The sequence below is a fragment of the Vigna radiata genome, chromosome 10 (assembly GCF_000741045.1).
Source record: "Vigna radiata var. radiata cultivar VC1973A chromosome 10, Vradiata_ver6, whole genome shotgun sequence".
NCBI lineage: Eukaryota > Viridiplantae > Streptophyta > Magnoliopsida > Fabales > Fabaceae > Vigna > Vigna radiata.
The window spans coordinates 17,822,849-17,837,107 of record NC_028360.1 but is presented as its reverse complement, the minus strand read 5'-3'; the positions used below and the strand labels follow the sequence as shown (position 1 = coordinate 17,837,107).

General features: G+C 33.0%; 3 protein-coding genes and 1 non-coding gene across 5 annotated transcripts; 2 read left to right on the top strand and 2 right to left on the bottom strand.

Annotated features, from left to right (window-relative positions):
• On the top strand, nt 1–1,110 carry LOC106774951 (ervatamin-B-like). The gene is made up of 2 exons (XM_014661975.2): nt 1–415; nt 507–1,110. The coding sequence occupies exons 1-2, from the start codon at nt 1–3 to the stop codon at nt 1,088–1,090; spliced, it is 999 nt and encodes a 332-aa protein (XP_014517461.1). The 3' UTR covers nt 1,091–1,110.
• Nucleotides 1,111–2,519: 1,409 nt separating this feature from the next.
• On the bottom strand, nt 2,520–2,592 carry TRNAA-UGC. Its single transcript has one exon. It is a non-coding gene; the product is annotated as a tRNA-Ala (tRNA).
• An 81-nt stretch (nt 2,593–2,673) lies between these two features.
• On the top strand, nt 2,674–4,594 carry LOC106775197 (50S ribosomal protein L34, chloroplastic). Its single transcript, XM_014662280.2, has 2 exons — nt 2,674–2,888; nt 4,218–4,594. The coding sequence occupies exons 1-2, from the start codon at nt 2,702–2,704 to the stop codon at nt 4,466–4,468; spliced, it is 438 nt and encodes a 145-aa protein (XP_014517766.1). The 5' UTR covers nt 2,674–2,701; the 3' UTR covers nt 4,469–4,594.
• Nucleotides 4,595–6,125: 1,531 nt separating this feature from the next.
• On the bottom strand, nt 6,126–13,979 carry LOC106775996 (uncharacterized protein YNL011C). Of its 2 annotated transcripts, XM_014663278.2 has the most exons (12): nt 13,532–13,977; nt 13,251–13,383; nt 12,543–12,639; nt 11,912–11,955; nt 10,421–10,577; nt 10,169–10,240; nt 9,410–9,493; nt 8,527–8,628; nt 8,227–8,274; nt 7,600–7,725; nt 6,760–6,852; nt 6,127–6,423 (listed from the first exon to the last, which is right to left on the bottom strand). In XM_014663278.2, the coding sequence occupies exons 1-12, from the start codon at nt 13,845–13,847 to the stop codon at nt 6,289–6,291; spliced, it is 1,407 nt and encodes a 468-aa protein (XP_014518764.1). In that variant the 5' UTR covers nt 13,848–13,977; the 3' UTR covers nt 6,127–6,288. The 2 variants fall into 2 exon arrangements, with proteins under 2 accessions (XP_022642441.1, XP_014518764.1); XM_022786720.1 differs by lacking the exon at nt 7,600–7,725 and having other exon boundaries at nt 6,126–6,423; nt 13,532–13,979.
• Between the last annotated feature and the right edge of the window lie 280 nt (nt 13,980–14,259).

Here is a 14,259-nt window from a genome sequence, read left to right as displayed (position 1 = left end):
ATGAAGCATTTCATTGCTGTTTGCGCTGTGATGTTGTGGACATGTGCTTATCAAGCTATGTCCCGAACATTGTATGAATCTTCTGTTGCTGAAGCATTCCAGCACTGGAAGTCCCAACACGGACGCACATACGCTGATGATGCAGANAAAGGAAAACGGTTCAAAATATTTGTAAAGAACTTGGAATACATAGAGAAGTTCAACAATGCTGGGAACAAGAATTACAGGTTGGGACTGAATCCATTTTCTGACTTAACCGAAGAAGAGTTTATCGCTTCACACACAGGACTCAAGGTGAACTCAAGCCTACCACGTTCAACCCCAGCTACACCCTTGAATGTGAAGGATATTCCAAAAAGCTTGGACTGGAGAGAGAGAGGAGCCGTCACCAATGTTAAGGACCAAGGTGTATGTGGTATGTAATCACAACTTCATCTTCTGTTTTATACTGAACAATTTGATCTCTTTCACTTGTGACATTAGTCTACTCCATGGTTAAATTGCAGCATGCTGTTGGGCCTTTTCAGCCGTGGCAGCTGTAGAAGGCATTTTCCAAATAACTAACAAAAAGTTGATCTCATTCTCGGAGCAACAATTAGTGGACTGTGATAACGATAATCATGGGTGTCAGGGAGGTTACATGGATAATGCATTCAACTATATAAAAGAAAACGGAGGTATTGCTTCCGAAAACGATTACCCATACCAAGCAACTGGTGGAAGATGCCAGACGGCACAGCTCGCAGCTCAAATAAGTGGATATGTAGATGTACCTGAAAATAGCGAAGAACAACTACTACAAGCCGTGGCGAAGCAACCCGTGTCAGTTGCCGTTGCTATTAATCAAAATTTTAGGTTATACGAGAGCGATGTATTTGAGGGACCATGCGGCCCTGAGCTCAACCACGCAGTTACAATCATTGGTTATGGCGCCACCGAAGACGGAAAAAAGTACTGGTTGATAAAGAATTCATGGGGTGAAAGATGGGGAGAGAACGGATACATGAAGTTACTGAGGGGCAGTGGTGTGCATGGAGGTGTTTGTGGCGAGACTATGAAACCTTCTTATCCAACTTTTGTTTCAAATTAAATTTACCCAATCCTTTTGTGTTCTCTGTTATAATATTATTTTGGTGACTTCGAACATCTCGTATATCTTTCTAATGTATCTGATGTTTTAACCATTTCTACAAACAAGGTTTATGTCTTCTTATTTTGTGTACCTTCGAAGTTATTGGTTTCTTCTATCAAACAATGTATCAGACGTTTGTGGATTATGTTGGAATGAATTTGTTTTGTTTTTGTTACATGCATTGATAAATACAATTTACTCCCTCAAATATTCTTATATAGTGAAACAATATAAGTTTCCCTCTCAAATATCCTTATTGTAAAAAAATATAAGTTACTCTCTCAATTATTCCCATTTAAAAATATAAGTTATTTTCTAAAATATTCTTATTTAAAAATAAGACAATAACAGATTATATTCATTTCATATGTTTTTTATAATAAAAAAGTAAAAAATAATATGTCAAATAAATATAAAAAATGTTTCAAAGTAATTCTTTTCTTAAATATATATTCAATGTTGTCTTTTCAATTCTCATAATCAATGTTGGAAAAGGAAAGAAAATTGAAGAAAATATGTTGAAAAAAAAGAAGATAAATGAAGTAGAGGGAGTGAAAAATGTATTTGTTCTTTAGAGAAGAAAAGTTTAAAATAAGAAGAGAAATTGTCGTTTTCAAAAATAATAAGTACACCCTTAAAATTTAGTTATTGTACACTTAGAATGATCTTTTTATACATTTATTTATTGTAGGGTAAAACAATTATGAAAAAGTGAAATTTTATATATTAAAGAAAAAAAGTGAAAAGTTAGAAAAGATAATGTTAAATGAGTATCATTACTCTTATTTAATGTATTATTCTTATTTAATGGGCACAGAGAAAATTTAAGGTGTGAAAATATCATTACTCTTATTTAATGTATGTTTCTGATATACTAAGATCCGGTACCAAAATAAGAATACACATTTCCATGTTTAAGCGTTAAATCACTAATATGTGATAGTATAAAAAGTCAAACTTTTGAGCAACGGCTTAATGTTTGGCATCAATAGTTAATTAACAATAATTCCTAGACCAAATGCCAGATCCATGGATGAAATTGTCTACAGTAAATTTAAAATAAACAATCTACTCTGATCCAATTAATTAGATATTAATCAGGCAATCAATAAATACTGACTTGAATATTAATCAACAATAATATCTAACCCTCTACTCCTAAAATGTTTTAAGCACTCTAATACAGCTGTGCATTAGAAGAGGGAAATATAACCAAATTTGGCAGCTGCAGAGTATTGAAATATTTATAGAGGAAGAAGCTCGCAAATAAAAGTAGCACCCAGATTCAAAATACTGGGCAGGAAACCAAACCAAAAATTTGATTCGGCAAATGTAGAAACACTAGTAATTATAATTAAATAAAAATTGAAACAAAAATAATAAATAGTGGAGATGCAGGGGATCGAACCCTGTACCTCTCGCATGCAAAGCGAGCGCTCTACCATTTGAGCTACATCCCCAATTGAAATTTCTTACATGATTAATATTTATATACTACAATATTGATATTCTCCCCATCGCTCTCTTTAAACTGTATTCAGAGAGGTGCAGAAACCAAAAAGGTGTATAATGGCTTCCTTATCGCTTTGCATAGCCACGAAAGTGCCCAGTCCCTCAGCTTCTCTCATTCTCACTGCCCCAAAACCATCTTCACTCTCTCTCAACGTTGGCCGCAGCAGTTTCTTCAACGTTCGCTCTCCTCTCCTCCATTCTTCCTTCCTCTCCTCTCCTTCCCATCTCTCTTCCTCCTTTACAGGTACTCACTCCTCGCCTTTATTTCCCATCTCATTCTTCGCTAATTACACACTAGGTCTTTTTTAAATCGGTTACTCTTGGTGAATTTCCTTCTGCCTTTGTTATCATTGTTTTTGTTAGTTTTATTTAGGAAGTGCTGAATTCTTCCTTGTCAATGTATGGTATGTCAAGCTTAAACATTTTTTTTAATAGCTGTTCTAGTTGGAAAAGTGGCAGTTTTGAATTGGAAGTGATTTCTCTTTGTTTTAATAGGAATGTAGGGATTTATGTTGCTAATGGGTTTTTGAAAAAAAAAAAAAAAACATGCTTTTGTGGTTAGGTTTAATTTAACTTGAACATGGACACAATTTGGAACGGAAGTTACTCTTCTGGGTTTTGAAAGGGATTTCTTTGTGACAATTTAAGCTTGTAGGAGTTGATGCCACCACTTGCCGATGAAATGGGTTGTAAGTGAAGCCAATCAAATATATTTATGTAGTACACGAGTACCATAACAAGCCTTTTATCACTGTTTAGAACAATAATACCTGTTTAAAATGCTTGCATTTTTAACCTTTGGTTTTCGGATTAAATGCAATTAGTAGCTTTGAAGTCTGAATATGTTATCCAGTCTGAACAAATCCTATGAACTTGACTATACATACCAGTTTCCCTGAATGGAAATTTTTAAGATGCTGAATGAGTGCGGCATTGTTTAGTTGTTGTAATGAAATTCTTTCCTCTTCTCTCTCTAAGGATTTGTGATCTGGTTATAATATTACCTTGAGTGTGGTAACAAACCATGATACCATCCATAATCCAAAATCCTTAAGATGCATTTCTGAATGTTTTTCACTTACATTTTGCTAAATTTACTCGTTTTTAGGCTGGGAAACTCTAAATGAGACTTGACCACCAATAATAACATAAGAACAAATGATTCCAGAACTTTTATGGTTTAGTTGAGTTTATTAATCCTCCTGGCTCAAAGAATTTTGGTAGGTTGTGATGGAGAAGAGACTCCAATGAGCCCAATATGGTTCAAAGATTACATCTAGATCTTAGGTGCATCAGTTAAGAATATGTCAGTGGCATCCTTTCATCAACATGGTTGATAGCATTTAAGAACTCCAGCAATAACTAAATCTATGATTAAAATTCAACACATTTTGGCATTGAAACTTCACAGTAAATAACTTAGCAAAGAAAAAAGATAAAGAGAGGGCGGAAAACTAGAGTTGTTAGTATTGTTAGTAATAGTTGACAGGGTTTGAAGTGTTTGACAGATTTGTTTAATTTGCAAATGAGCATAGGAGTTGTTGTTGATGTGAAGTAAATTGTGAATGTGAAGGGTTGTCACTTGGATTGGAGTTGACATCTAATGTTGGGGCGAGAAGAGGAAAAGGTGGTGGGTTGGTTGTGAGGGCAGGGAAGGCTGCTCTTTGTCAGACAAAGAGAAACAGATCAAGAAAATCATTGGCACGCACTCATGGTTTCCGCAAACGAATGAGCACACCTGGTGGAAGAGCTATTTTAAGACGACGACGTGCCAAGGGACGGAAAGTTCTTTGCACCAAGTCCCACCCAAATAGTGGAAAGTAGTCGCCATTATCGCCACTTTCTTCTGTTAGTCTTTTAATGCATTCATTCCTCCCAACTTCCTCTGCATTTCATTTTTTCAACACTCCTTCTTTCTACCCTTTATGTTTAATCTTTTTGTTATTTATCTGTCTTGTCCCCTATAGTTCTTGCCAATTCACACTCTAATTTGCTTCAAAGATGATTTTTCTTTTTTTTTTTTCCAAATAAATCAAATTAAAAAGTGTTCCAAATATACCACTAAACACTTTAATTTTCTAATTAGACGTGTTTACTGTGCACATTTAGAATTTGGCTTTGAACCGAATTTACTGTCATTTCCAGAATATGAAAACAGGCAAGGGACTGAGTTTTTAATGGCTTTTTCTATTACTTTTTTTGCAACTCTTTAAATAAGGGAGGAAAAAAATTTCAAAATTTCAAAATAAAAATTTATAATACAAACTATAATTTTAACTTGATTTATGAAAAATAAAATAAATATAGTATTTTAATAAATCAAATATCACTTTGGATTTTGTAAAAAGGTGACAAATTTGTAATGATTTAATGATTTTTTTATTATATAAGATAATTAATTTTTTTAACGTGAAAAATATTTGAAAGGAGTTTTCAAATATTGTTAATAATGCATGAACTAAGAGTTTGTCATTGTAATAAAATTGTTTCCGCTAAACCTCAACAAATTAATGGTGAAGTTTAAGCTTTTATCCTAATATTTTAATTTTACAAACTTCCTTTCAAGTGAAATTTAAAGTTAAAAACATTTAAATAATTTAGTCACACCAATTATCATTGCATTAATTAATTTTATACCATCTTTTAATTTATAAGCTTTTAATTCATCATAATAAAATTGTTAAATTATTTAATTCATCATAATAATATATTAATAATATAGAATTTAATGTTTTTCTTCTTTCATTAAATTTATATACAAATTATTATAATAAAAAAGTATTGTCAATTATCTTACAAAATTAAAATTGGAATTATAGTCAACTTTTTCTAAATTTTGTGTACACTGAAATAAAGTGAAGTTCACTTTATTGGCTATATTGTGGGACAGATCTCAGATGTTATTAGCATAAGAGAGATAGAAATCAGACTAAGCAATGGCAACTAAGAAATTTGGTTTTTCTTGCACATGTTCTTATACTGATTAATATACTGATTAGTCATTGATAATTGAAACAGTTTTTTTATTGATTTGTTTCTGTTTTGAATAAACCCTGGTCAGTAGGGATAATTGTATTTTCTAGACTTAGTTTATTGTCACATTTTTTTATTATTGTAATAGTCTCTGTTTTTAAACAATAAATACAGTTTCGCATCAGTTCTTTTATATACCCTTTCAATAATTTATTTTTAACTTTTTCAAATAATAAAACTATCGATGTTACGTTATGTAATTGAGTATATTTCGTGGATCGATATTTCATCTTTTATTCCACAATAGAAAATGCTTGTTAGATCCGATATTCCATTTGACTGTAATGGCATCACTTGTGCACAATGCCAAATAGCCCTCCACATTAATGGCGCATTGGCCTAGAGAATTCGTAGTAATCCATATCTATAAAGGATTTGGACTATTCTATAATAAAACATATTGATTAAATAAAAAAAAAGTATTCAAAAATTAAAATTCTAAAAACTTATAACAAAAAATAAAAAGGTTTAAAGCATATTAAATTGTTATCATATTACATTCACAAGAAGTTCCTGAAATAGCAACTATTTATAATCCTGGAAAAAGCTACATATAATACATTTTGATTCACAATCAAATAATGATAATTCCAGTGACTCTTATTTAATGATTACCGTCTGGTATCGATTAAGCCATTAACTTGCGACTTCATGTACCTGTCTGTTAAGTCTGCTAGAGATCTAATCAGCGAACTCGGATCATAAATTATACCCACCTTAGGATCTCGTATGGAGTCAACAAGTATCTGCAAATTTGAGAAATACATAAAATTACCACGTATCCTGTACCATAAGAACAATACATTTCCATGAAGTGTTAAATCACTAATTTGTAACAATATCAAAGTCTGGCTTTAGAGCAACTGCTTAAAGTTGATACGTGTTCAATCACTACGTTTACTGTTTACACAAGTTTTAAATTAGTAGTATATTAACGTTAATTCTTAGACCAAGTGCCTGATCCATGCATGAACTTGTTCACAGCAAATTTCAAACAAACAATCTTGGAATATATCTTCATCCTGCATAGAAGAGATTCTATCCACTTCATAACACAAAATGAACAGATTTAAAAGACATACCACGTCAAATATTCCTTGGGCAGCCAAACTGTCTGTATCAACTGGAATTTCACCATTTCTCGGCACCAAAAGGGTATTTATATACTGATTTGGCTGCATCAAACATTAACAGCGCATAAATTACCTATATTACATCATTCATTGTGTACAGTGCTTTTTTTTGGTTTTCATTTTATATGATAATTGTATCTAAAGTTGTTGAAACATTTTACATACCGAGTAATTCATGATGTATCAAATGAAAATATTTAGAAAACACTAAAAGATAAGGTAGTATTTTTCTGGGGATTATGTCAAAGATGTAAAAAGAATGGAGAAGGCAGGGGACAGACGTTAGAAGTTAATTACGGAAATTATAGTAACAGAGTCACAGCTAAACATCCCTACATTCTACATATTTTTATGTGATGTTTCTTGGAAAATCCAGTATTAAAGAACAGATTACGAAGAATAATACAAAAACTAAAAACAAGAGAGAAGGTACACTGCACTTCACTTCACTTCATGCAGATGAGGAAATGGATATAACTGTGTTTAAAAAAAAATGTGATTCTTAATTAGCCTTGGCACATAGGAAATAAGTAATTCGTAGAGTTGCCAAAAACAAAACAAAAAATATATTTATTATAAAATGTTTAACTTAGCATTCAGGGTATATTTTCGGCTGAAAAGAGAGGGTCAGTAAAATTTATCCGAGAGATCGATCAAGCATTTATTTTAACAGTGTACCACTTTAATAAGCAAAGTATAATAACATCTCTCTAAGAGAATCGCGTGAATCAAATGTTTTAATTTGAAAACAGTAAAAGAATTATAGAGAACAGAGGAATTTTCACTCACAAGATTCTGTAAGCGATTGCTAGGTTCTCCATATGTTCGATTTAGAGCATCAGTAATGGCAGTTACAAAACAAGAAGCTGAAAATCCATTAGTTTCCCGGTCCCATGTACCATTTAACATAAGTACCTACATTTTTCTGAATCAAATTAGTAAGCTGAAAAGGTATAGTTTTGAATGTTACCATTTCGCAATCCAATCCAAGAAGACACCCTAAAAGAATTGATTCAACAGTCTGAATCTCAAGTAAGAGCTATCAGCAAAACTATGCAAGAAAGAATTAATTTCCACTTAATAACAGCAAGCTTTGTGTATCTAGAAACATGCTTGCATATTTAAAAATAAAGGCATGCAACTCGTTGATGGAAGCACTCTAATGCCACTACAGTGGGACCAGAAAGCAAGGAATCATGGAAGCACTGACGTGTGCCAATAGTAAAATATCAGCAGCTTATGGTCCATTTTGTCTCGTGCAGCAGTCAAGCAAAGTTAGACCACTTTATAACTTTATTTCTTTCACAAAAAAAGGTAATTTTGTCAAGTCTTTATTTCTCTATTATAACAAGGTAGGAGGTATATTACACTTTCTGCAGATAACCAAAGCAAAAACTAACATACTACAAAAATTACCTTGAGGCAGGACCTTGAAGAAATAATCTCCCCAATTCCCAGTAACACCTAGCAAAAATTTTCCGTAAACTTCTAATGAGAGACCCATCGTTATAAGTAATGAAGCTAGAAGTTTGTTCCAACTAATATATTACATATTAATCAAGTAATCAATAAATACTTAAAGAGTTGAACAATCATGTTTTCCAAAATTTAGACATAATATGGACAAAGTAGAGGGCCTAGCATATAATCCTCAACAGCCAAAATGAATATCAGAGTTGTCAAATATATGAAATAATCAATAATAAGAATCTTTACCAGTGAGGGGCAGATTGAGGTAAAAAGAGAGCCCATGCCATACACAATGCAGTCCACATTATTTAACCACTCTAACACAGCCGCATTAACTGAGGGAAAGACCTATTCACAGAGAAAAAGCAGTTCCAATTATAATTTTTTTTTTTTATAAATTTGGACCTAAAATCCAAATCCATATTTAGATTTCTACAGTGAGATAAGCAAATTTAAAAGGCACCGAGTATTGATATTTTCATAATGGAAGCAGACAAATAAAAACTGTACCCACCTTCAAAATACATGTTGCTTATTTAGCTCCATGTTAAAAGTGTTCCCCCATCCCCAGTTCAAGTTTGAACCTCATGTAGACTAAAAGTTGAAACCTTGTTATAAAAAGATAATAACTCTAGTTCGGACCAAATAAGGAGAGTTAGACCATGTAAGTATCATTCCATGCAAAATGGCTCTCCTCCACGTAAGGTTCTCTAATTGGCATTAAATCAGAATGAAAGTTATTAGTTTATCCATATTTTTTATTTTATTTTTTACCATTTCTTTTCTGTCAACAGAGCATGTCTTTACTCTTTACCTCCATCTCATTTGACTTCTTCATTCTTTTACATTAACAAATGAAAAAATATTTTTTAATCTAATATTATGCTACACACTTCAATGAAAGACAGAATACAAATCCATGCTAATTATGGGATAACTTCCCCTGGTTTCTTTATTTTCATTTACAATAAATATAATTAAATAAATTTCCCCTCTGTTTGCATCTTCCATATATGCATCGATTATCACTATTGATGATGGTAATTGTTGATGGTAACGCGTAATAAGATGTGGTAATTGTTGATCCTTCAACATGTGAAATAAGTGGGTCAAACGAGACAGTACTTACCTCATGCAGCAAATTTTTTCCCTCACTGGACATGTAGAACACCCGTTTTATTCTTGAAGGAAGTGCTGGAGTTGAAAAACTTCCCTACCCATGAAAATATAAAATGTTAACACGAGAAATATAATATTTATAAGAAATCTATTCACCATGAGGGCATTTTTATGTGAGAACAAGAAAAGTAAATTTTCACAATTAGATCATATTGTGAATGGTTAATTTAAAACAGAAGTCATGTAATGTGAGATTTTAAAAAGTCACGTAACTTTTGTAAGTTTTTAATCTTAATCATCCATGTACAAATTGTAAAGCCTATATTTACTTTGCTCAGTCATTAAAGAAATGGGTCTCTTCTTCTCTCACTCTATAGAGACTAAGAACCAGCAGCACTTTGTAAAATCTCAATCAATTGCATAGACATCCACTAGATGGGCATTCCAATCACCACTATGCAATTACTAATTACAAAATGTAAAAGGGAAAATAATATCTATAATTCACTTTAAAATTATAATCCAACTTTACATTGGAAGGTAAAATTCCCTCACGAAAATTTATAAAAAAAAAAAAACAAGAAAAAGCAAAGGAACAAAATAATCATTCTATATTTCAACTTAAAATCAATATCCACCAATAATTTGGAAGGAAAAATTCCCCCCTCACCAAAACATATACAAGTTATCAAGTTCTTTTCACATCCATGGAAGAAATATAAACAAATTATCATTGGAAGAGACATAATGTAACAATACAAGAGCATACCTTCTTAATAAGCTCAATTGTTCCTCTGGTTGGATGAGAAATTTCATTTTGTCCCCGTATAATAGTTCCATCCTATAGGGATATTAGAGAACAAAATAAGATAGTGCAATAATAATGAAATAACAGGTCAATAATTTTTGTGAATTCCTATATGAAGTTCGTTTGACAGGAACAAATAAATTTTCTCTTGGAATTATTATGATAAACCTCTGTGAAATCATAATCATACAGTTAAATAAATTGACAGCATACCCACAGTTCACAACCTAATGTAAGTCTGTCATTGGTAGAAATCACAGGTAGAACCAGGCTTTCAGGGGGAATATCTGAAACCCGCGAAAACAAAAATATTGCAGCATCCAAGGACTGCAAAAATATGCGTGCTCCTGCAAAAAAGAAATTTCCAATGCTGCATATTTATAAAAATCAGTTACAATGTTTTAATGTTACACCCAAAATCTCAACCAGCAAAAGCGGTATATTGTTATGTGTAATTTGGACATGTGAATGAAGTCTTTATTTCGACTAGAGAGAATGATCAAGTTACATTCGATGTGGATGCTTTATATAAGCTATTAAATGATCTCCAACAGGTTGGAACAATCCATTCTATTGGTCTTGGCAATGATTGCCAAATCCTTTATAAATGGTGTGTAGTTATTGTCTACAATACTGGTAAGGTAAGGTAGTTGTTCTACAAGTGTGTAGTGATTGTCAAACCTTTCTACAAACCAGCTTGGCAAATACCGGTAACACCAAAGTACAACAGAACTTGCATATACAATTACAATTACAAAAACAAGAAGAAGCTATTTATCAATCTAGGGAGAAAGAATCGTGAGAGCAGTTAAACCCTTTCCATCTCTCATTTATTACCATTTCTATGTTTTATGAAAAAGAAGTTATTTTCTTCAATGCTGGAAGATGCTAATTAAGTTTACATGTAATACTTTTAGAAGAGAACTACCCTCTTCAAAAGACTGCAAGTACGCAATCTTTCAAACTAAAATTAAGTCAGTGTCACATGCACAACAACAACAAAAAGAGAACAATAAGGTGGAGAACGAAAGAAGTAACCCTACCAGTTATAATGTCCCTTTTAACTTATTTCAGGCCAGGAAAACCCGGTTTTACACCAGATAAGATTGTGGAATGGAATCCTACTAGAATTGTGTATTGGACATTCTACCCATCTAAATTTTAATTACTTTTACTGAAGATCAAATAATAGGGAATAGGCATTGAGCATTATACATGTAACTGACATGACATATTTGAATTATGAAACCAATCAAGATGCACGCTGGCTATGCATCCGTTATTTGACATTTCTCTAATAGATTGCATTACAATAACCTATAATTTTTCTGAACCATTTACTAATGTTTGGCTGGACCTTGGGAGGCGAAAACCACACCACAAAAGCTAGCTGCTGTAATTGGCGAGCCCTAGACCTTATAAACCCCACACCAGAATCTCAAGCTCCCAAGGTTGGACTCTAGTCCCAAACTTGCAATTGGATATTCCAACTAAAGTGCCACATTCCATAATCTAAAACTTGAAGTTTATCCTCCCAGTAAAGAAAGAAGAAAGAAACAATGTAACAGTTAATGCGCAACACAACTTTTGTCATTATAGTATGACAAATATGATCAATAGAAACAAGGTATTTTTAGGGTGAGAAAACACTATGGCAAACAAGAAAATCACAACAACAATGTTACTGAATAAGAAACAAAAGACCTGCCGTTGCTGAAACAAAATGATTCTTCTGCCCGATGGAGAATCTATAAAAAGACCAAAAGGAATGTTCAAATTTAATGCCAAAATCAAAAATGATAAAAGATTGAAAAAGCTTGATCTAAAGCAACTAATCAAATATCATAATGAATAATGGTTATTATGATCATCATATTAGTATAATTTAGCTAAAAATTGGAAAAAAAAATGTTACTTAACAATATAACTACACAAAAACATATCCATGGATATTTTATCCCTACTTAGACCTCCTTCAGTTTATATGACAACAAAATGCTGTGTACCCACTCTATCTATATAGGCTCCTGCCTGGTTCATTTCTAGTGTTATATAAAAGGAGGAAGATTATTGTAAGGTAAAAAACGTAAAGGGCATTGAGTGTATTTTGGAAAACCTGAAAGGAAATGGATATAATTTACCCCCAAAAACAAATAATTGGCACAATCGCAGTTAATGCTACACCTCAAGGCGCGTAATCTCAAAAACAAATTATTAAAATATAAATAAAAGGATTTAAAAAGTCATATAAAATATGTGCAAAAAAGAAAAGATACTTTAGGGGGCAACCGAGAAATATTCAAAAAATAGCCCCAGCTTCGTTTGTCGAAATCACCTGACTCTGGAAATAAACCAGAAAAGCTCGAATAGTCTCCCTGTAGGGTTTTGATACATCTTTCCATAAAAAGTGATCACCTTCCACAATAGAGTACCTATACAAGTCATCAGGGTTGAAATTAAACTTCAAAAAAATAAAATTATGCAAAGATAATATAATACCACAAAGAAGGACGTTTAAAAAAATAAGATCATCGAGTTCCAAACAATGGAATATGTGGGTACTTATTGCTATTCCACTCACTTTATTCTGACCATGATTCCATCTCCTTTTGACCTCATTTTTCCTTTCCTCTATCTTCAACTCAAATAGCAAAATTTATCATATATTTTCCACTGTCTCTCACTTTTTCTTTCCTTCCCCCCTTCCCTAAACCTATTCCCCAAAAATTAGGGTGGAGGGCATTTCACATTTTCCTGAATATAAAAAAAAACAAGGGTCAAAGAGTACAAGAAGAGGATGTCAACATTTCAAAATCAGTGGAGAGAGGCCATGACTCCCAAGCTCCAACGTCAGGTATCCATTAAATCACCACCCCTAAATGATATAACCTAGCAAGTAGCACACATCCATTAAGCCTGGGCCCAACATGTTAACCATTAAAGCAAGTAACATGGAAAGCGGAGACCAAGCCAAATTATCCATAATTCAACCAGAAGTATCAGGCATTGGGCAAGAAACAAAAACTAAGAATGTGGTACCAACCATTCTGATTTAGCTTGAGATGGATCCAGTGGTAGACGATGCCCAAGCAAATTCCTAACGGCGAGAGCTTCAACGGTACTTTGATCAGACAACCTCAGACACCTGGAACGTATGTCTCCAACAGCAGGACCACCTGCAACGCAAGCACACGCATTCACCCAATCAACCAAATCCTTAATTCCTCGCCCCCAGAATTTGATTCCGCGACAATGCAAAATATCGCCATAAATAGAAACACTGGTCATTATAATCTATAATTATTAATTAACAAAACGCCGTACCGAGAACACGAACAATCTCCGCAGTACTTCCACCATCGTCGGAAACAGGAAGAACGTGAGCAACGCGGTTAGTGAAATTCTTGAGCTCTTCGATGACGCCGTTGAAGGCGGTGCCTCCGGAGAAGACTAGCAAGGCAGGCTGAGGGTGAGGAGGGTTGGGATTTGAGTAACAGCGACGGTGATGGTGGAAGCGATGGTGTGATGAAGATGCAGCCATTGAAGACGAAGAAGAAAAAGACGATGAGAGGATTCTTGCAGAAACTGGGAAAGAGAGGGGAAGAGTATTACAGAATAGACCCAACCATGTGTCCATCATGCTCGCAACTTGTGTAAGCTAAATTACTTTTCTTTTGGGACTCTGTCCAACATCCTACGACTACTCCACTGTGTCGAACACAGGCCGAGAAAAAAAGAAAATACAAAACAGGGATAACGAATAAATTCTTATGGATATAGTCAGAACCATATCTGTTTTTTATGTGAATTTTCTGTATGGAATGAGTTTGAAAGGAAATTTTTGTATTCAAAACAGTATAAACAATATTTGATTTTTATAATGGTGTATATAAACAACCTTTATTATTTTTTAGTTATATAATTGTTTTTCTTATTATAATTTCTGTTATTATATTCAAATGATATATACAAAATTAAATCTTATCTATGCTTTTTATTTGAATTTTTTTAGTTATTTATTTTTATTATTTTTTAACCGTTTAATTAATTTG